This window comes from Conger conger, chromosome 9, assembly GCF_963514075.1.
Source record: "Conger conger chromosome 9, fConCon1.1, whole genome shotgun sequence".
Taxonomy (NCBI): domain Eukaryota; kingdom Metazoa; phylum Chordata; class Actinopteri; order Anguilliformes; family Congridae; genus Conger; species Conger conger.
Genome location: NC_083768.1, coordinates 20,948,269 through 20,971,516, shown reverse-complemented (window position 1 = coordinate 20,971,516; position 23,248 = coordinate 20,948,269). Strand labels below are relative to the sequence as shown.

The 23,248-nt window shown below is 42.9% G+C and overlaps 1 protein-coding gene across 1 annotated transcript in view; it reads left to right on the top strand.

Annotated features, from left to right (window-relative positions):
- Nucleotides 1-23,248, top strand: part of adgrb2 (adhesion G protein-coupled receptor B2) — a 198,949-nt gene that overhangs the window by 45,348 nt on the left and 130,353 nt on the right. The window contains exons 2-4 of the mRNA XM_061255343.1: nucleotides 11,241-11,321; nucleotides 12,814-12,999; nucleotides 21,672-21,839. Coding sequence (XP_061111327.1) covers nucleotides 11,241-11,321; nucleotides 12,814-12,999; nucleotides 21,672-21,839 — 435 coding nt within the window. The remainder of the gene's footprint in view (nucleotides 1-11,240; nucleotides 11,322-12,813; nucleotides 13,000-21,671; nucleotides 21,840-23,248) is intronic.

Here is a 23,248-nt window from a genome sequence, read left to right as displayed (position 1 = left end):
TATTTTAAATGGTTCTGGCCTTTGTGATGTTACTATAGTGATGTAAATTCTTAATGTGAGACCATAAAGTGCATACATATTCCTGTTTGCAGAGGTTAAACAGTTTTTCTGATATTGAAAAACAAATTAAAAGTTTTTTATTTTATTTTTTATTTTTATTTCTATGAGTACCTCATTATTTTAGATTAGATTTAGGTAACTGAAAAGGTGAAGGCATATAAAATACTCCAAAAGCCTCATGAGAGATCCTGGTGCAGTATGATTCCTGAAACAGTTGCAGTAAATGGGCATTGAAGTATAGTTGCCTTAATACATGAGCTAGCTAGCTAACATCTTGCAAATTTTATCTGAATTGCTTATTCACTTATTATTATGTACAACTTTTTCTCCAAATGTTTCATGCCTGTGTGAAGCTTGAAGGCTATACCACAGATTAATCAACCGATTAATTAAAGTATCGTACTTGCTACTGTAAAGAGCATTTAGCTGCGAAGAAAGCAGGGCAATGTGGGCACCATTCATTCATTACAGTGTGTGATATTAATTTATTTCTGCATTTTAAAATAATAGGCAATATCCTTAATCTATCACTTGTGAGGTACGCTTGTGAAAAGCCTAATGAATAGTCGAAGGCAGGTTATTGTGTGAGCTGCCAGTATTCATTTAATTGAACTCTATTGTGTGTTATTGTTCTGGGTCTGCTCATTTGATTTGTGTGTGTGTGTGTGTGTATTTGTGTGGTGTGTGCGTGTGTGTGAGTGTGAGTGCATTGGTGTGGTGTGAGTGTGTGTGTGTGTGTGTGCGGGGGTGTGTGTGCATGCTTGCATGCACACGTGCGTGTGTAGGGAAGGGAAAAACAGAGAGAAATGAGAATGCAGAAGAAATGGTGAACACAACCAAAGAAGAATCCCTTCATATTCACATTCATATTCTTTTTTGGCAAGCCTAGATACAATTACACGCATTAGTCTCACATCGGTAATGATTAGGCATGTTGTAAAACAGCATCACATAATGTTTCATGAGAGATTTCATCTGACTGCCTGGTGATAAATACATGCAATTTAGGCCTTCTGTCAAATATCTTCTGTTTAAGCGTATATGATGATTGTGACTTAGTCAGAATTGTCAGAAGATATAATTAATTATCATAATTCACATGAAGGCATTGCAGTGCTTCAGCAAAATGAATAAGCTTGTCAGGGATTCATTAAACACATTTGTTTACTTCCATAAATAAATCAAATAGACAGATATGAAATAAATTGTAGCCTACAATGTAATGTGGTACAATTGCAACTTCAATGCAATACATATAAAATATGTTAATATACCAGCAACTGTGTGTGCGCTTGGGTGCCTGCATACTTGCGTGCCTGTGTGCATGTATGTGTAATCAAAAATGAGAATTATATTTAGGGCCAGATTTACATATTTATGATGCAAGGCTTGACTATTGATGGAACAGGAAGGTTCGAGGCCATCTTTTATTTCTCTCTGAAGAGTAATTATTTATTTGTCGCAAAGGTCACAGATTTCCCTGATCCATGGTCCATGTCTTTTCCTATTTTTTAGTGCTTTGTGTGATTTATCCACAGTTTTGGATGGTATAGCAGCCTGCAGTTTGTGACAACAGGCACTCCAAAGACTCAAACCTCACAGGCTACAATATGTAACTCATCTCATTTTAGAGAAATTAAAACAAACACACAGCAACCCTGCCATAACAATATTCTGTTAAAGCCAAAAAGCATATTCTTTCTTTCATGAAAAAAACAATTAAATGCACCATCCTATCAATGTATTACTATTTATTGTATTACTGATTCTTTGAGACCTCAAGCAGTTGTTACTGTTGCAACAGTTCCACATGTTAAGTCAATAATTTCCCCTGCTCTGCATGATGTCAATTGGTTAATTTAACAAATCATTTTATTTATAAAAAAACATTTTTGACATTACCGTGACTGCTCCGTGACCCTTTGTCATTATTTTCCATTACATTCACTTATTATTGCCTGGCTGTTTAATCTGTACTGTTTTATGATTTCTCGCTCAGGGAGTTAAATATTGTGATTATTGCTGCGAGAATTCTCTTGTGCACCTTCGATGCCCATACCTGAGTCTACATCGTGCTTGGCTTAGTAAATCTGGCCCTTAGTTTTGGTTGAGGCAGAAGCTACCTATGGAGGACAGACGAAAAGCAAGCTATTGCCTACCTTAACTTGCATTGAGCTTGTTTAACAAATGCATTGAAAAATAAATTGAGAAATGGATTTCAATTTCATGTCATATACCCATGCAATTTCATAAGTTAAATTTATATTAAAATTAGGCAGCTGTCAATACCTTATTCCATTTTATGCACAATAGGCTCTATGCATGGATTATTTTCACAACTAGAATAAGCAAACTCCACAACATTCAGATTCAGTGTATTGAATATTCACTGCAGTGTTCATGTTTATTTTACTCTATAAATGTTAGCTCGCCAGCAACAGCTTTGGCTTGCTTGGAACTTGTGTCTGTGTTGAACAAAACAAAAGCTAGCACATTAGCATATAGAATATTCTTTAGCTGAAAGTAAGTATGCATGTTTTCTATTTTGTGACTTCACTTTGGGCCAAGAACGTATTGAGCCATGGTCTATGAAGGCCACAGCAATTCAGCAGTGCCAAAAGCTTGAAGTTACTTCCCTCAGCATCTGGCTAGACCATTTGAGATCCTCTCCCAATTTAGCATTTTAATGGTTTCGAGCAGAATCTGATAGATTCCAGAATCATACACAATCCCCCCATACAAAATAAATGGATTCTGTAATAGTGATAGTTGGATAGTTGGATTTACTTCCTTGCCAATGCATTTGGCAAGGAAGGAATATATCTCCTCATTTTTGTAATACTCGATCAGTGTTGAATAACTCACAGCGCCTTGGTGTTAATTGAAAGTGTGTTGAAGGGTTACGTCGCTCTCCAGTTCTCAGGGTGCAGGTCTTACCTGTTTATGCACAGGTGCATGCGGCGGGCCATGTCCTTTGCCACAAGCTCCCTGGAGGAGTTATCTGGTGTGTGCATCACATGGAAAATGTGAAAACGTGATAATCCCCGTGATCCAGGCCGGTGCCTGCTCCGCCGCACCGTCGCTGAGCTAAATCCAGGCTCTGCTCAACAAAGAGAGAATTTGGCTCAACTGACAACCCACCAAATCCTCTTTCTCAGTCTCTTTCTTTCTGGGAATCATAAAGGTTTTTTACTTTACTGTTCCCTACTTAAAGATCCATTCCACATTCAGCCGGAATTACGGCAGCTCTCCAGTCTGGAGGGTGCTTACGATAATAAATTTGCACGGCGATTTCACGCCGTGTTCTTTCCTGGGCACCGTTTGGAGGTGTTTACCCTGCCTCTGGGCTGTTCTTACTGGGCCCGCGCTGCCATTGACTGGAAGAGCGTTCTGCCAGAGGAAGAGCGCTCGCATAAGATGGCTTCCGCAGGCTGTCGCGATACGCTGGCGCTGACGCAAAAGCAGGCGCATTTTGTACAAGTCCCCTGGGAGAGGACGATCTCCGCAGCATCAGACAGCGGCTACAGATCAGAACACCGGACAGAGGGACGACAGCAGCTCCCTGCTTGAATTCTGATCAACGACCAGCAAACATCCATATAATAATGTGCACACACTGCCACCGGCATACTGATAACGCAATCTGTACAAATATTGTATTGCAGAGATAAAACACAGATAACGGAACCAGGCTGTCCTGTCTCTTTTGACCCTTTCAAACAAAGCCAATCCCCCGACCCTTTCCCCGTGATCCAGGTTATCAGTGAAAGACGAAGCCCCGGCCCTTAAAATAACAGAGGCACTCTATTGATCAGAGAGGACGATGGAATAGATGCCCAGACATGCACTTGGTTGAGGCCCAGTGAATACTAAAGACACTGCCAAGCCAGACCAATTAAATCTCTTGAATTTTAGCGAACAGCTTTAATTAATTTTCTGTAAAAGAACGAGGGGGAGAAAGGAAGGGAGGGAAAGTCGATTGCTCACGCCTTCTGTTACAGCAGAAAACGCTTTATGAGAACCACTCCCTGCCCGCTCGAGGATGCTCAGAGTATGAAAGTCATGCTCTTTCAACTGCCAGTTCAGTTATTTTCCTCTGAAAACGAATCTTTGGTCTTCCAGATCATTTCAGAGGTACATACTTTAATTATTAAGATAATTTCGATATTTTGTTGGAAATAATATTTTTTAGCAGTCTAAGTAAGATATTGTAATATTTTTTTCTGATGTTTTTGAGCCATTTCTTTATCACCAGTACCAATAGTCATTTCTGTAGACATTTTGAAAAGAATTTCATGAAATTTCATGATCTAACAATGACATTTGTGATGTTGTACCCACCCCTAAAGCTTATAATAATGGATATGGGGTAAAGGCTTGCAAAGTTTCATGATGATAGGATGATTAGAGAGACACATGAGTCCTGTAATATAATCCAAAATCAGGTTTTGAGAAAATCGACTCCAAAGATAGAAATGGAAAATAATTACACTAATTTCACCATCCACATGGCGTAATCATTCAAAGGGTGGTATTATCCTGAAAGCATAAGTTGAGGGATGATTTGCAGCATTAGTGGGTATACTTGGTGGGTATACTTGGACTTCCTAACAGGGCTTGTGTTCTTCCCTACCACAGTTAAAACTATGTTGGCCTGGCACTATCTGGGGGAATGGGCAGAGTGTTCCTGTTATAGCTAGGGGCAGCTTCAGAACCAGCTCCTCTACCAGCACCATCAGACTTACCCTTGGCTTGTCTGTCCAGCACTCCAGCATAGCGGTAGTACCTGGGACCATCATGTGCTGCCACAGAGTTCTCCACCAGTGTGGCTGCCTCTGCTGCAGTTGCAGGGTTGTGTTCCTTGACCCAGGTCTTCACCTCTGTGTATAGAACTCACAGATACTGTTCCAGCACCATCGTCTCCATGATGCTGCTCCTTTCATATTTGACCCACTTAAGAAAGAGGTCCTTTAGCCGGACATAGAGTTCTTGTGGGGTCCCAGCTGGGCTTGTTTCAAAGGACCTAAACTCCAGACAGAAGGTCTGTGCATTGATTTCACATTTTTTCAGCACTGCCTCTTTCAAGAGATCATAGTCCTAAGTGCTTTCTGAGTCCGTAGCTACAAATGCGCTCCAGGCCTTTCTAGCCAACAGTGGAATTAAATGTATAGCCCAGTCCTCCTTTGGCCACTCAAAGGTAATCGCCAGTCTTTCAAAGGTGGTCAGCTAATGTCCAGCTTGGTCATCTTTGGTTTATAGCCTCTCCCCCCTCAGGGGGTGACTGACGGTGGTTCAGGTGTAGTATGTCGGAAAACTGGAGGAACAGGCGTGTTTCCCCTCTCTCACGCAGTCTCCACATCCAGCTGTAGCTGAGTCACCTGATGCGTGAGGACTTGGAACTGCAGGACTTGGAACTAGTGGGCTTGCCTGGCAGGCTCCTCCTGTCGCTCGTCCCTGGCCTGTTGCACATCCATAAACATCTCAGACATCCTTGCCAAATGAGTCATTGCTGCATCACCCGGGTTGGGTTGGGGAGCTGATCCAGTAGATTCTGGGGCGCCCCCTATGGCTCCATCTTCTTCCCCAGCCTTCTTTTCTATCTTTTCTGGTGGCCATTTCCTAGCCAGGTGTCTTCGCCTCCTCTGCGCCTGACTCCTGAATCCCACTTCTGACACCAAATGTGACAGGATAGCCAGCGGCAGAGTCGACAGACGAGGCCAGATAATTTTTAAAGAGAAGTGTTTTTTTTCTTCTTTTTATTTAAGTGCAGGAAAAATGAAGACACATCAAAAATAAGCAAATCAAAACTACAACAAAAAAAAAAAGCTAATGAAATAGGCATAAGTTGCCAGGCTATGTCTGAAGACCCTTGACACACTTTACCATTGCACCGTACCTTCTCTCTCAACCACCCCCTCCCACACTCAGGCCTTGGGGCTAGCTGTAGCCCCTCCCACTGGGTAACCCCAACTCTAGCACTATTCAAGAAACTAAAAGACAACATATTTCTTACCAAATAAATTAACCAAATAAGCAAACTCAAAACAAACAGACATATTGAACATTTTTCTCTCACGCAGACCACTCGGTGTAGATAAAATTGCAGTGTTTGTCATTTCCATTAAAACACCCCTATCTATGTGTTCTAGTCCACCGGTAGCCCACGAAACTCCCCTATTTCCATCTAGTAGTACAGCCGCCCAATTTCCCAAGAGAACCAGGAAGTATATGCATAGTTGAACGGTGGTGAGTGAAACTATAATGAAGTTTAAACCAGTAATTGAGAATATTTTTACTGCCCGAGTGAATGTTTGCATTTGTTGATTCCAGACAAAACTTATACAGATGAGGGATGAACATGACAAAGCACATGAACGGAATATTTTGCATTTGGGGATTTTCAAACATTCGTTGCTTACGAAATGCCAGTAGGCCTTTCCCCGCATTCTAAAACAAGGTTATTTGTTTGATGTAAGTTAAAGTGACGGTAATGGTGCTTAATGACGGTAAACCAGTAATGCAAAACAGTGTGAAGACAGTATTGATAATGGAAGTGGAAATGCTGCCTGTGCGTCACAGCTCAGTCTGTGACAGGTACATTTGACTGAAAATTTTCTTTTTTCAGTGGAACAGAACCTTTAAATACAGCATGATCATGTCGGGATTTTATATGCCAGAGCTATTTGGAAGGCTTCTGTTATGACAAGCATACACTGCTTTACTTTACTCTTTGCAGTTGCCAGGTGACCTTTATGCTTTTCAGAGGGTGAGAAGAATAATTCATTTATTTCAGGGGAAGGTGTGGATATTCCGACTATCATCACACTATCTGGGTATTCAAACTATCAGTCAAAGCTATTGCACTGCAAGGCTCTTTGTCATATTCGCCATTGGCAAAGACGCTCACAGTTGTTTGTTACCCGAGCGGCACCTCGTTGGCAAATGAGGCGCGTTCGCTTGCTTCACGAGCCCCAGGGGAGCGATGCCGTCACCCTGCGCTGACACAGGGTCCGGAATTAAGATGAACGCTCACCCCGGCACGGCCGCTCCGCCTCAAACAAGGTGCAAGTGAAAGCGTCAAGGCGTCTGGGGGATGGGAGAGACGAGTCTTTCCTAACACCGCTGTTGTCTTTTCCGTGACAGCGCATATTAGCGAGAATCGTCTCGACGCGTGTTTCAGCTAACATAATCGTATTAGAGAGGGCCCTCGGGGACCGGGCGTAATCAGGCCCGTTTGACAGACCGAATGCAGGGACTCTCTGGAGTTTGATTGGATGCGCTGTTCAGAGCAAAGGCATAGATTTCTTTTTTGTTGTTTTTTTTTCTCCGGTCCCTCTTTCTCCGTTCGTTTTCTTCATCTTGGGGAATTCAGTGTGCAGCGTGCAATCACTCTCTGCATTCAAACAGCCCTTCTAAAATTGTTTTGGGTTTAAGGGTACGAGTTGCATCAGTAATCCCTCCTGACTGTGCTTTTGCCTGAGGGTAATATAGCATTAGAAGCCACTTGCTATTGTCGTCATTACTTCTTCTAGCTTCCGTGACTTGTCACCTACACTTCTCACTAAACAGTCAACATGCAGATGCTGTTGGTTATGAAATTATGCAACCCAACAAAGCTACTGTTACCAATTAACAATGCTTTTTAAAAATGTATTAATGGCCATATTCTATAGAAACCTATTATTGTTGCAAATATGTATGCAAATCAATTACCCTCAAATCTCTATGGTAACTAAATCAATGCGTTAGTACATCAATCTACTAATTCTGTTCAAAGCATAAGTACTATCTTCGATAAATGTGATATAAATATGGTATGAATAAGTGAAGCTGTAACCCAGTGGGGAGAATAAGAAACCCACCACCACGCAGGAGGAATCATGTGGCCCATCACTCTGGAATACGGCTCCAAAAATTTGAATGGTCACATGCTTTAAAATTTTTTGATGAGTGTTATATTTATTTGCTGCTCTGTATCGATCTTTGTTCGTTCCCCCAAAATGTACAGCTGTGTAACAGTCTCCTTCTAAGCTGTAGGATGGGCTTCAAAGGGCTATGAAATAATTATATGAAAACATTACTTTTTATATGATCAGAAGGAATATCATCCATCAATTACAATTCAGTACAGCCTGTGCTTTGATGTACCAAACTGCTTTGGGACTAATCTTGTAAAATGGAAAGGTCACAAGGGTTAGGGTGAAGCCATCTCTAATTTCCCAGTGTCTGGGATCTCCCAACCTCACCTACAGCGAATGAGAAAGCACACTGCAGCAGTAAATTCTTTCTCTTATGCTAAATTCTTGTGTGGCAGAGGGTTGTTACCATTCTGAACATCCATTAACAGTAAAAAGCATTGTAATTTTCAACACTTACGTGTTGTGTGCTTGAAAGTATTTTTTTCTATTTATTCTAGTTATTTTCTCACTGTTTGTCCATTTGAAGTCGCATCTTTCTGAAGTCACATTCTTTTTCTTTTCATGCCCTTTAATGTTGAAAAAAAGTACTTTTTTCTTTGTTCTACCGTGGGCTTATTAAACTTTAATGGCACCTGCATTTAAATTGAACAATCGTAGATAAAGTAGCCACAGCTGGCCTTTCCTGGTAATATGCATGGTTTGTTTATTCTCTCTGTTATGACATCTTCACAATCTGTGCCAGACTACACTCAACTAAACTCAGTGAGCACTTTATTAGGTATTCATTAGACTTCTGCTGCTGTAGCCTTTTCGCAGAGGTTTGATGTGTTTTGTGTTCAGAGATGCTCTTCTGCATACCGCTGTTGTAATGTGTGGTTATTTGTGTTACTGTCACCTTCCTGTCAGCTTTGACCAGTCTGGCCATTGTACTTGGACCTATCTCATTAACAAGGTGTATGCAGAACTGCTGCTCATTCGATGTTTTTTTGTTTTTTCACCATTCTCTGTAAACTCTAGAATGAAAAAAAATGTGTGTGAAAATCCAAGGAGATCAGTAGTTTCTGAGATACTCAAACCACCCTGTCAGCCACCAACAATCATTCCACAGTCAAAGTCACATAGATAACATTTTTTCCCCATTCTGATGGTTGATGTGAACATTAACTGAAGCTCCTGACCCGTATCTGCATGATTGTATGCATTGCACTGTTGCCACACGATTGGCTGATTAAATAATCTCATGAATAAGTAGATCTAAATCAGCAGGAGACAGCATTTCTTTGCAATACATTGCATGGCCTTAGGTTTGCAGTGGAGCTATTTCATGTGACATCACAACCCGTCCTCCTGGGATTCAGCAAAGTAATCAAGACCGGGGTCTGTAATCGTTAAGTGTTTATGAGTAGCAATGCTGGTTTCCCCTAGCCTGTCCTGACCTTCTGGTCCATTATGAGCTAAAAGGCAGGATGGTCATTGATTATGTTTAATGAATATGGGACTGAGGGTGGAACCAGGCCCTGATCCACTCCGACCACATATCATTGGAGAAAAGGCTGGTCATATTAATGCCATTTTATATAAATCGCAGAATGTTCATGAATGTTCTATTTTCACCCAGTGTAGACTATGCCCATTGTCCATAGCGAAAAGTATGAACGCACTCGGCCAAAGTATAATCCAAATGACGCTGCGACCAGTGATATCCATTGTCCTAAGCACCATAATTCATTGGACAGTGACACATTTTTAGTTATTTCCGTTCTGTACTTTGAGTTTGAACCTAGCAGTCTGTTTTGGGCCATTGTCTTGTTTCATGATGAAGTGCCATCCAATAAGTTTGTGTCACGGTACAGAACACTGGAACCATGCACAGACTGAGAAACTGAGCGAAAGGGAACTTTAATTTTTGGGTCGGACAGTCCAAGTACAGAGCCAGCAAACAGTAACAACAGAGAGTAGTGATAGGGCAGGCTATGGTCAGAAGCCAGGCAGACAGGGCAGTGCAGGGCAGGCAATACGAGGTCCAGAGCTAGCAAGGGTCAATACCAGGAAGACAGTCTGAATGGGCAGGCAGGAACGAGAGGGTGTGGTCAGGAATTGGTTAAATTCAAAACATGGAATGCAACATGGAACTCAGAAACTACATAAAACCTGGAAATCAGGAAATAGCTAGGATATGGGGGCAGAGGGCGTGACAAATTTGGAGGAATTTGGTTTTATCTGAGCAGATAAAATATGTCTGTAGACTTCAGAATTAATTGTTCTACTTGTGTCTGTAGTCACATCATCGATGAAGGCAAGTGAGGCCATTCCACTGACTGCCATACAGGCCATAACAAGCCATAACATCCACTCCACCTTGTTTCATGGATTAGGTGGTATGCTTTGGATCATGGGCATTTCCTTTTTTTCCTCGCATTCCTCTTTCCATCACTCTGTTACATGTTAATCTTTGTCTCGTATGTCCAGAAGACTTTCTTCCAGAACTCTATAGGTAGACTTTAACGCATCTACACCTGCATCCAGGAGAATGTTTTTGATCTGTTGGGTCATTGTCAGGGTTTTTTTTTTCACCTTAGAGGTTATTCTCCGGTCATGCACTACAGTGGTCTTCCTCGGCCAACTGGGTTTTGAGTTCACCACTTGTTTTTTTCTTATTAATAATAAACCAAACTGTTGACTTGGGCATGCCCAGGATTTTTGCAATGTTCCTGATTGATTGATTTTTATTTCTCAGCCTTATGACAGCCAGCTTAATTTGCATTGGCATTCCTGTCTTCATCGTGTTGTCATACCCCAACAACAATCCCCAAAGGCAATTGCAAAGTCTAGAATCAAGACTAGACATCAACAGCTCTCTTCTGCATTCACTAACAACAGAAATAAATACCTGCGTAACAAACACATCTGTGAAGCCAATTCAACAAATACTTGCAGTACCTTAAAATGGGGGGACCATGTACGAAAGGTGCTGCAAACAGTTAATCTAATATGTATGAAAATACGCTCAAGTTATAGCTGACAGTCTGCAATTCAACCTCATTGTCATTGTATCCTTTCAAACTCAGAAGCGCTAGAGTACAGAACCAAAAATAATAAAGAAATGTGTCTCTGTTCAATGAATTATGATGCTCACTGTAGTTGGTTTCAGCGACACTCTGTCACTGGACAATAAACTGTTGTTTAGCACTGTATCATACGTCTCCGCGGTTAGTGGTGATTTGTGTTCCTCTGTGCATCTTCTCCCTCTGTCATTGGCAGACCCGGAAGATGATGAACAGAAGGTGAAAACGCAGAGGCCGAGGTCCGCAGACCAGCCGGGGGTCTTTCAGGCCCAGACAGGTGAGCTTCTGATCTCTCTCCTCCCATACACTCCTCAGGCTGCTGAGGAGCCTCTGGGAAAGCATCGATCATCCCCAGCTCTGGTCCGGGTTCATCATGCTCTCTTCTGTGTATGCAGAGCCTGGGTGAGCTCTAAAACTGTTGTGCTTCGTGTTGCGGTCTTTGTATTAAGGAAAACATAGTACAAAATACTAATTGTGAAAGTGCGCTACAGAAATCCTTCAACCCAGATTCCTATGCTTTTGGGGTCTTCTCTACGTCTTGGACCTTGCGTGACCTCCCAAATGCTTCAGTCAGCTGACAAGCCGTTCTGCGGCCGACCTGCGCGAATGCATAATCGCGGCCCTTGCCAAGGGCAGACGTCGAAAAAGCATACGCCTTCAGAGACAGCCGTCATCTTCAGTTACGATCCCCTCCGCCCCGCACCCCGCCCGTCAAAAAAAAAAGGCTTTGCGCTGCACGTCTCATGTTAATTAAATCCATTCTCCAGCATAAATCGACAAGGCGCTCATGAATATCGCCCGTCTGACGGACACATTGGACCGAGCACAACCTTGTGACATACTCCTTTTCTCACATTAACCTATAGATGTAAATGAGGGTGAACATACAGACTGTTTCCAACGCTGTCATGTTATATAGGGAGACGGGTGAGAGTTGCTGCCAACAACCAGAGCGGAACGCAACAACTTAAATTCTGTGGGTAGACGGTAACACTCAAGGCTTTTTTTAACCACAGTTGAGTAAAAAATAACTTACAAACACATACAGTACACTTGTGCCTACCTGTGCAGTATGTCAGTCTTGCCCCTGATTGCATAGGCTGGACCCAGCTGGTATTTTTTGGTGAGTCCATTTTGTCCTTGTTGCCCATTCTCTCCTCTGTTGAGGCCTTTCATATTTCTGTCATATTTCATTTATTGTCTGTATTCAGTTGTCATTTGTCCTTTACCTTGACACACAATCCCATTTAATTGCTATACTCTATCTTGATTGCTATATATATATATATATATATGTGTGTGTGTGTGTGTGTGTGTATGTATATATATATATATATATATATATATATATATATATATATATATATATATATATATATATATATATATAAATAAAAATCACTAAATTTACTTCCAAAATGTTGCACTTTGTAAGTCACAATTAAGGACAAATGTTGATTGAGTCTGCATTTGTGCTATTACACAAGTTTACTTTTCATTTGGGGTGCCTGAGCTCCTTTTTTTGTCATTTATCTGAAGCGACTTACAGTTGATTAGACTACGCAGAATTTTGTTGTCTCTGTTTTTGGATGCCGCTTGCCAGTCTACCCCTCTAGTCTGCACGTTTACCACCTTCTCCCCCTCTGTCCAGCCTCTGCGCTTTCCAAATAGCTCTCATCTCCTTCACCTCCCTGGCCGGCTGAGTCATTTCCCTCGCGCCTCCCTCTCCGCCCCTCCCTCTGTCTCACTCTCGCTCCGTCCTGGACCAGGTGACCCTGCGGCGGAGGAGTGGTCGCAGTGGAGCGTGTGCTCCCTGACGTGCGGGCAGGGCCTGCAGGTCCGCACGCGCTCATGCGTCTCCTCCCCCTACGGCACCCTCTGCAGCGGTCCTCTGAGGGAGACGCGCCTCTGCAACAACACCGCCACCTGCCCAGGTGAGCTGCAGCGCAGAGCAGGTACGGACACGCTACACAGATAAAGCACAGACACAGCACAGACAAAGCACAGAAACGCTACACATATAATGCACAGACACAGCACAGATAAAGCACAGACACGCTACACAGATAAAGCACAGACACGCTGCACAGATAAAGCACCAACACACTACACAGATAAAGCAAAGACACGATACACAGATAAAGCACAGACACACAGCACAGATAAAGCACAGACACGCTGCACAGATAAAGCACAGACACAGCACAGATAAAGCACAGACACGCTACACAGATAAAGCACAGATACAGCACAGATAAAGCACAGACACGCTACACAGATAAAGCACAGACACGCTACACAGATAAAGCACAGACACGCTGCACAGATAAAGCACAGACACGCTGCACAGATAAAGCACAGATACAGCACAGATAAAGCACAGACACGCTACACAGATAAAGCACAGATACAGCACAGATACAGCACAGACACGCTACACAGATAAAGCACAGATACAGCACAGATAAAGCACAGACACGCTGCACAGATAAAGCACAGACACGCTACACAGATAAAGCACAGACACGCTGCACAGATAAAGCACAGATAAAGCACAGACACACTGCACAGATAAAGCACAGACACGCTGCACAGATACAGCACAGACACGCTACACAGATAAAGCACCAACACACTACACAGATAAAGCAAAGACACGATACACAGATAAAGCAGACACACAGCACACATAAAGCACAGACACGCTACACAGATAAAGCACAGACACACAGCACAGATAAAGCGCAGACACGCTGCACAGATAAAGCACAGACACACATCACAGCTAAAGCACAGATAAAGCACAGACACGCTACACAGCTAAAGCACAGACAAGCTGTACAGATAAAGCACAGACACACAGCCCAGATAAAGCACAGACACACAGCACAGATAAAGCGCAGACACGCTGCACAGATAAAGCACAGACACACATCACAGCTAAAGCACAGATAAAGCACAGACACGCTACACAGCTAAAGCACAGACAAGCTGTACAGATAAAGCACAGACACAGCACAGATAAAGCACAGACACACAGCACAGATAAAGCATAGACACAGCACAGATAAACCACATACACGCTACACAGATCGTTACACAGCTAATTTGTCATTATTCTCCATCAAGGTAACAAACGGTTTGAAATAAATCTGTCAACGTAACAGAAGGGTTGAAATTTATTTTTTTGTATGTATGTCCATGTCCATTCAAACAAATGTAAGCCTTTTCATAATTACAATTGCTAGGCTGAATTATGAGGGAGGTCTACCATTAACCAAAAGAACATGATATACACTCAGTGAGCATTTCATTAGGTAGACCAAGAAAGCAGTTTTGTGATGCACCTTCTCCAACATAAATAATAGCAGGGCCAATGGGGAATCAAGGTCTCGTTCATTAAGTGAGTTTAGAAAGCAGCTCTTTTGTGGTTCAGTCATTGATATTCTTCATCTGGCTTTAAGTGTCAGGCATTGTTATCTAGATGATTTTATAAGGATATACACTGAGCAGTTTATTAGGTAGACCTGTACCCCAGCTTGTTAATGCAAATATTTAATCAGCCAATCATGTGGCAGCAACTAAATGCATAAAGGCATACAGACATGGTCAAGAGGTTCAGCTGTTTTTCAGACCAAATGTCAGAAGGGGCAGAAATGTGATCTATTTGACTGTGGAATGATTGTTGGTGCCAGACAGGGTGGTTTGAGTATCTCAGAAACTGCTGATCTCCTAGGATTTTTATGTGCATCTCTGGGTTTTGCAGAGAATGGTGTGAAATACAAAAAACCGTGTTGCTAATGAGAGAGGTCAGAGGAGAAGGGCCAGACCGGTTGAAGCTGACATGAAGGTGACAGTAATGCAAATAACCACGCATTACCACAGTGGTATGCAGAAGAGCATGTCTGAACACACAACACGTCAAACCTCTTAGTAGATAGGCTGCAGCAGCAGAAGACTTAATAAGTCTGAAACATACATCTAATGAATACCTAATAAAATGCTCACTGCGTGTAGATGTAGTTCATTAATCAGCCTTTCATTCATTAAAACAAAGTGAGGAACATATTTTATATAAACACAAAAGTTTGAATTCACTGTCCTTTCCTCAGCTTGTGTTGAGAATAAAACAAAGTGCAGAAGATGTTTATAAAAATTTTAGAAATCCATGCCATTGCTCTAACATTAGCAAGATAAAAAAGTGTGACACAGCAGTACTCCGATCAATAGAAGAATCTATGCTAATTGCCAAGAAGTGAGCATAGACACACAACACTGGCACACATTACATACACACAGCACATACAAACTTCAGACCTAAAGCGCATACACACTGTACAGATAAAGCACACACCTACAGGACATATACAGGCACAGATAATGAGCAGTCACTGACCTGTGCAGTGCAAAGAACCAGCACAGGTGCAACAACGGCAGCACATAAGCTAGCACATAGCAGAGATAATGCAGGGACACAGCACTTATCGACATACAGGACAGCCGTGACTCAGTTACAGCTGGTCCGTTCTGGAGCACCACACTATGCCACACTAACGCCGCATCTCCCACTGCAGATATCACCACTCTGGTTTTCTTAAACTTGCAACACAAATGGGTAAATGGCAGCATGCTTTCTTTTTTAATGAAAAGCCCCCATAAAATCTTCCTAATCCACAGTGCACAATGCCGAGTCTTTGGCCTAACCCTGGCTTGTTGTTTCCAATCGCAAATGAACAGAGGCTTTGCCAACATACGCATCTGCACTGGCTGAAATTCAGTGACGATAACAGGTTGTGTCCTCTGTGACAGAATCGGATCCTCCGAGGATTCCCGCGTACGCAACAGTTTCAACCAATCAGAGTCTGCCATTCTGTTTCCAGGCAGTGACCAAAATAGTAAATGTCTTTTCGAATTGAGATTTACAAGGGCACTCCACTCCTAACAGCATTGTCAACAAAATCTCTTGTGCTTCCAGTACGGCGCGTATTGCTGGAAATATTTGAATGGAAATTGTTGGTGTCCTAAATTGCAGCTCTACAGTATTTGAAATATGTGGGACTTGAGAGCAGTCTGCAGGGATAGGCGAGCATCACAGATGGAAATTCTCACAGGCAATTTGCTTCTTTCGACCATTATTATTTTTCTGCACGTTGGATTCATTCGAACCGTAGCTTATCATACTTGCAAAAGCCGGATTTGTGTACTAAAAGGATCGAGGTCAGAGAAGAATGGACTTCTCTGTATTTAGTGCTCTATTAACTGGGAAAATGCATTTAAAATTGCATTTACTTATTTGATTTGCTGGACATTATGGATGGTTTTAGTCAAACAGAGACTCGTCCTGTCTTTATTTGTCAGTGTTTATGCAGATGCTGTATTTATGCAAATCGTTTACTTCAGTTTGTTTGTGCAAATGTCTCATCATTTCCCCTTCAGTGTCATTATTAATTTCCTGCATCGTTTCTTTGATGGAATAGTGGTTGCTAAGGTCTTTCTCTCTCTCTGTATCTCTCTTTCTTTTTTGCTCTCTCCCTCTTGCTTTTGCTATCTTTCACTCACTCACATGTTCTGTTTGCCTTGGCTTCAGGGCTAAAGCTGTTGTTCTGAACTGTGTGTGAGATGATAGGAAAATCAAAGCGGACTGTTTCCACAGGCATCTCAAACGCTCATCCGCTCAATTTCCACGGACTCCTTCACCGCAGTCCACTTGAGGGAGAACGAGAGAACTGGCTGTGGTTCATATTATTTATTCATCTCTTTACGTTCATGAACTTGTTTGGACTAGCTGAGAGGAACAGTCTGTCGGATTGTAACGGAGTCAACACACCACGGAGCGGTGGTGGGTCAGGACCGCTTACATTCACCTGGTTTCTCTCAAAGTGCAAAAAAAAGTAATGACCTTTAGTGTGTTAATTAAACATCAGAACTCCAGAACATTTCAGAACTTGGGGGATTTGTGCTGTCTGAAATAAAGTTTGCACTTGACAATGTCGTACCTGGTGAACATTCGCCGATCTGCTCACCGTAGTGAGCGAGTATCTCAGTTGCAGCTCGCTTTGTTGAAGCCCCGCAGTCAGTATGGTACATGAAAATATGATTAGAAAGACGTGCGTGTAGTTCATTGATTCGGATAAGGTCTTTGTTCTGGGTTTCTTCAGCAGATACAGAACAGAGGCCTGCATGTGCATATCCCTATTGTTTTAATATGTATGACCCAGCTCACAAGCAATTTGCACCATCTCCTCCGGTTTATTCATAATTCAGTGGCAACCTTTAGCTACTTTATGGTGTGAAACCTTACGGTTGTGACCTCCAGCTCCAGAGGGAGCCCATCGGAGGGGGCTGGTGACTGGGGATACGCCCGCTAAGTGGTCCCTTCTCCCTTGATTTCTGCTCTGTAACTTGGCTCAAGCTCAAACAGAATTGATTAGTCCAAGCAATTGTGCTCAAGTTTATTTTGCAAAGAGTTGGCTTATTATTCAAAATTGATCATCTGTGCAGGCTGAATTAAGGAGCTGCGGCGCTTTAAAAAATCTAGTTACAGTCAATTGGCTTTCTGTCTTAAATGACACCTCCCTTTAACCCGCTCGGCACCGCCCCCATCTCGCCAACCGGTTCATCAATAGCCATTTTCCTGGAAATTAACTCCACAAATGAACGCTTTGTAAACTTTATCTGGCGTAAATGAGGGTTATACAGCCAGCCATCTGCCACGGTTTCTCTTTTTTTGGGAACAAGAAAGCGGGGAATTGTAGCCCTAATTCTTTGAATATGCCCCCCGCGAGGCCCCAGTGACACATTTACCCAGAACATTTTTACTCATTACATCTCCTCGCAAAGCCTGGATGTTTGACCAGGACCTGTCACGACAGAGGTCTCCTGTTTACAGCTGACGTTGGTTCAAAAGAAAGCAGATAATGAATAAACAAGACTTAATGCGATTTCCAATAAAGAAATCTGACGAAAGGTCAAAGTAGTTTTAAAATTAAATTTTGATACATTACAGAATGCACGGCGGGACGGTTTGATTTATTAAATTAGCCAGTCCGGAGTGGTGTGAAACGGAATTAGCCCTGTAATTGTAACGAAGGACCGCTATCCTGGCAGATCATGTTAAAGCTGGCTATTAATCCAATTTGCCGGCGTGGTCAGCGTTTTCTGACGTTTCTCTGAATTCCTCTGGACCGTGCGCCGTTATGCCAGCCACGTGATCCATGCGCTCTCACTTGTAAACCTTCAGTCGCCGTAGAATTTGACATGGCACACTGTTCCAGATCTTCTCCTACAGGTTAGCCCTACAGCCACACAAACGTTACCAGGCTATCTTGAGTATGATTTGCTTTGCTCAATTTTTCCAATGTTTTATCCATCCTTTAAATATACAATAGCATTCTCATTTTGTTTCACTTTCTCTCCCACTGGCTGAATCCCAGTCATTTATCGGATGGTCGCTGTTGGTCCTCAACCAGAATAAAATATAAATGTCTCCTTTCCTATATTACCTGGGCACACCTGCCTGAGGTGTTTACCTCCCAAGAGAGAAAGTTCTGGCGGTAGTTAAATTATTCAGCCAAAAGGTGGTGCTACACATCAGCTTAACCCCCACAACCAATGCCAGAGGCATGCACTGAACATTAGATGACTTACATGGGAGCCTTATACTCCCTGGAGAGCAAAGGGTCTTCCAGTTATCAGGTATTCCAGTTTATCAGCCCTGGCTGTGGAATACCTGACTGAACTATCCATTTTGACTGGGCCAGTTCAGTCTCCATCCAGTAGACCATTTGCGATTCTCTGAGACGTTGCCCATGGAACATGGTGCCGTCCAGAAGAGGCTGAAACATCTCAACATCATCAGTATTCTTCGCAAGACCGGGAATTGTAGGGTTTACCTGTATAATTTGTGATGTCTGTGGAAACTCCCATTTGGCCTGTAGCCCTAGCAGGTGTGCTTTCTGCCATGGGCATAGTTGGGAGTAATGGCCCCACCTAATTAAGATACAGTCTGTCTCTCATATCTGTATTTGAGTGCATGTGAGTCTGACATGTCTGCCACTGGATATAACCTGTCAGTCATTCTCTCCACTGTATACCAGTCTGTTGGCAGTCTGTTGATTCTTCCATCATGATCTCCAGGCTCTTCCTTCAGCTCTCAAGACTGATGAGCTTACACGCACCATGTTTCCCAGTGAACAAGTTAACAACAGAAATTAGAAGAAGTATCTGATTCTTCTCTCCATTATAAACCCCCTCTCTCTCTCTCACCCCTGCATTCTGAATCAGAACATATACCACCTGTGAGGATTATCAGGACAGCTTCTTATCCCTTAACTAAACAGATATTAATCTGTTGCTAAATTGTTGTGTATGTCTGGCCCAGGCCTTTACATGCATGTAGTTTTTTTTACTTTAATTAGATGAGCGGTAAACAGAGCTTTACTTAGTACTTTTTGCAAACCATCAGCATAATCCTATTGTTTACGAAAGGCTTACAAATATATTTTGAATACCCATTTATGATTCAGTGTAATGCCTTTGAAGTAAATATGCAATGATTACTGAATCCAAGCTCATATTACTACAAGGTCATTCCAGGGTATCCTCACAGTTTATGGATTGCTGGATTTTTTCTTATAATCACAAACTACTTCAAGCCTCACAAACTTCTGGCCAACAGTTACAATGTACATCTGTAACTGAGATCAAAGGGTGAGCTTATAACCGGCCCAATTGATTTTTACCGTCTTCAGGAATTGAAGTTTCCACGGAGCAATATGCAAGGTCACCTTATAAACTTTGACTGGAAAAGGTTCTGACATAAAAAGGTTCTGCTTTAGTGAGTTGGAGAGAGACAATTAAGCTTCAGTTGGCAAGGAAAATGAAATCAATGATGCCTGAATGTTTTTGTCCTAACAACAGAAAAAAAGAAATAATAATTAAGTATATTCTTTGTTTTTGTTTTTTTCTTTTAATCAACTGGTAACACAAAGGGGCTTTTTAAAAGTGTGTTTTTTTCTTTTATCTCTTCTATTCCTTCTCTCCCACCCCCCTCTCTCTCCCTCTCTGTCTCTCTCTCTCTCTCATTCTCTCTATCTCCCTCTCTCTCTCTGGAGTGCTACATTGTCTGTTGTTCAGCTGAGCCCCACTCGGATCAATTATTTATCGGCATGCATTATGCAGACTACAGCATTGCTGTACATGGGAAGGGCCAGCAAATCTCTCTCCCTCTCTCTCTCTCTCTCTTCTCTCTCTCTCACTCTCCCTCTATCTTTCTCCATGTTAATTCTATACACCCATAATTGTGAAAATCACAGCCTTTTCATCCACGAGCAGCAAGTCAAAGCAAACCAGCGCTCTGGCGGCTCTCTGCGTGTTTCCGGCGTTTTCCGAGCGGGCGCGGAGAACGGCAGTCTCCGGTTTTTGACGGACGACAGCGACGGCGGGCATCGGCACCTTTTGTTTACCCTGCTGTCCGCCGCTGCGCCGTGCTTTAGCGCTCCCACCGCGTCTTTCAGGCTCCTCGAGACTCCTCCTGGAGCCGCTCTTCATCTCCCACGACCATATCACAGCGCCTCCAACCATTAGTGTCATCTCAGCCAGCCCCGGAGAGAGGAGCAGAAAAGAACAAAAAAGCTCTCTCCCCAGGCTCCATTTCTCCACCACCTCTTGATCATTCATCGACGCAGTACAGAGGGAACACTCTTTGCCATAGCTGATGTTAAAAGCCTGTGCGTCTGCCTGAAGTCTTGGCGTACGGTGTTTTGTTTGGCCGGTACTTGCTAAATGGACGTGCTGCATGCGTCCTGAAAGACAGTGTAGGCAACAGCCAAGAGAAAAGTCCATGAAGTTTTCTTTCTTTCTAGCTTCTTAAAACTCAAGCTGAATAATGTATATTTTTGAATTCCCAGGTGAACAGGATGCACAGTATATTAATGCATAAGTTTGATTCCAAAAAGCAGAAAATGGTAGATTTTTGACACGGACATTCAGAGCTTTCCACAGCTAACAGAGTTACCTGCATTCTTCTCTCTCAGTGCATCTCCGACCATGCATTTTTAGTATCGTGTTCACTGTGCAGCCATCCCGTCGACTCACAGCTGAGAGGAGTGGAAACACAGTGATATCTCATCCATTTGGGGCTGCGTTATTCCAAATATTTACTGTGAAAATTGATTTCAGCAATTAATGGTCTGCCAATATGACCAGCTCCCAGCATAATCAATCAATCATCATGCATTATTTCCTTCCAGTTCAAGTAGAAACCATGCCATTAACATCTCAGATAAGGGTCGGGGACATAACGGGCGGGGCCAGTCTATTGAAGATGGGGGCTATGCACATTTGGAAGTGGCACAAGGAGTGGTTATAAACAACCCCTTCACACTTGGTCCATATACTGCACTGTTGTAGCATATGGATGGAGATGGAGGCCATTATGACTATACCTGGCACCACTGCAACTGTGATCCCCACCCTGGCCGTGTATTGCCTCCAGTTACTGTCAGTATTGTGATTAGTGCAGTAGAAGTGAATGGAGGTAATGCGTGTGCATGGCCCGGCCCCTTCCCCCTCCCACCCCATCACACCTCATCCCCATTGGCTCTCTGTGCTGTGATATTGTTTGCAGTGCATGATGGGCAGTGGGAGGAGTGGTCTCCGTGGAGCCTGTGCTCAGCCACGTGCGGCAGGGGCTCTCGAACCCGGACCCGGAGCTGCGCACCGTCTCAGCGCGGGAGCGAGGCCTGCTCTGGCCCAGAGGTGCTGTCCAAACTCTGCAATATCGCAGTCTGCCCCGGTTAGTACCATCTCTCGCTTTCCCACGGTCACGCTCCCTCCTTTTCACTCTCTTTCACTCGCCGTCTCTGTCAGTCTGTCTTCCGCTCCTGAGCCTCTTTCTGTCTGCCCCGCGCCCTTTGTTATTTTTTACTCAATTTAGATTGGAGATATCATTTTTCTTTCTCTATTCAGTGATATTTTGGCATTTCTCGCATTGCCGGGTTTAGTTATTACCCCACTAGGACGCACAATAAATCATTTATCTGCCCCGTTTCAATCTTTTTATCAATTGGAACACTCTACCTCTTGAAAAGCGTTAATAGGCTGTCATTCTGTTAAAGGCAGGACTGCGAATCACTGTTATTTTTACTTGCGGTGCAGATGAACAGCTTGGAAAGTGTGCAACAGCAGGCTTGATGGACTGTGATTACACCCTGCCAAAGCGCAGCACTGCCATACAGTCAAAAAATAATTAAACTATCCCCAAAATGTTCAAATCTGCCGCTTCAACCAGAACTTGCCCCGGCTCTGAGCGTTTAAAACCGACACGTGAATGAAACGTAATTCAGCCTCGTGAAATCTTACAGCTTGGAATCACGTTGTGGATGAATGAAGAGAAAGAATTTAACCCAGTTGAGGTGTACACAAAAATGGCCATATTACCCAGACTGCTGTGGAATCAGTTCTTCACTTAATAAAGTGTATGGTTTCATTTTATTTTGGGGATACTGTAAGCCTCCCTACAGGCAAACGAAAAGGGAAAATAATTATATACTTTGTTGGGCATGGATGTGGAAATATTGGTTATTCCCGTTTCCCCGCTGTTGTTGAGATGTTTCTGTTGAGCAGATGGTCCATTGTACTTCAAGCAGCTCAATTATAACATCACCTGCCTGGTCTTTAGTGGCAGCCGACAAATTCTCATTAAACTCTTTTTAGTAATGACGGATGCGCTGTGCATTGTTTTATAGAATGGCAAGGAAATGAAATCTAGTGCCGCAGTGGAAAAGCAGGGAACCTTGAAGCCTTGTTAAAGTTTGTTTCGCATTGATCGCGCTTATTGATTTTGTAAATGCTAGATTCCAGCTGGGGAGGCCTTGTCACTTGACATTGGCAGTGCAGCAGAAAGGCTAGGGAACATGCCTGTTGAGAGACTGTATAGGCCAGGTGGTGAATAGAGGCTCTATTCTTAAGGGTTTTCTTCAGTGCCTCTGTATTTACTATACTGTGACCTGGGCTCAACTGTGTGTGTCTGTGTGTGTGTGTGTGTGTGTGTGTGTACTCTTTTATTTCTGTGTTTATTGACCGTATCTATGGCTCTAACTGCTTGTAACTACCCTTCCCTTGGTCTCTTGCTCTGCCTGCTCAGGGGCTTATCTTATCTCCATCTCCCTGGTATATGCGTTTAATAATTAATCACAGACCCAC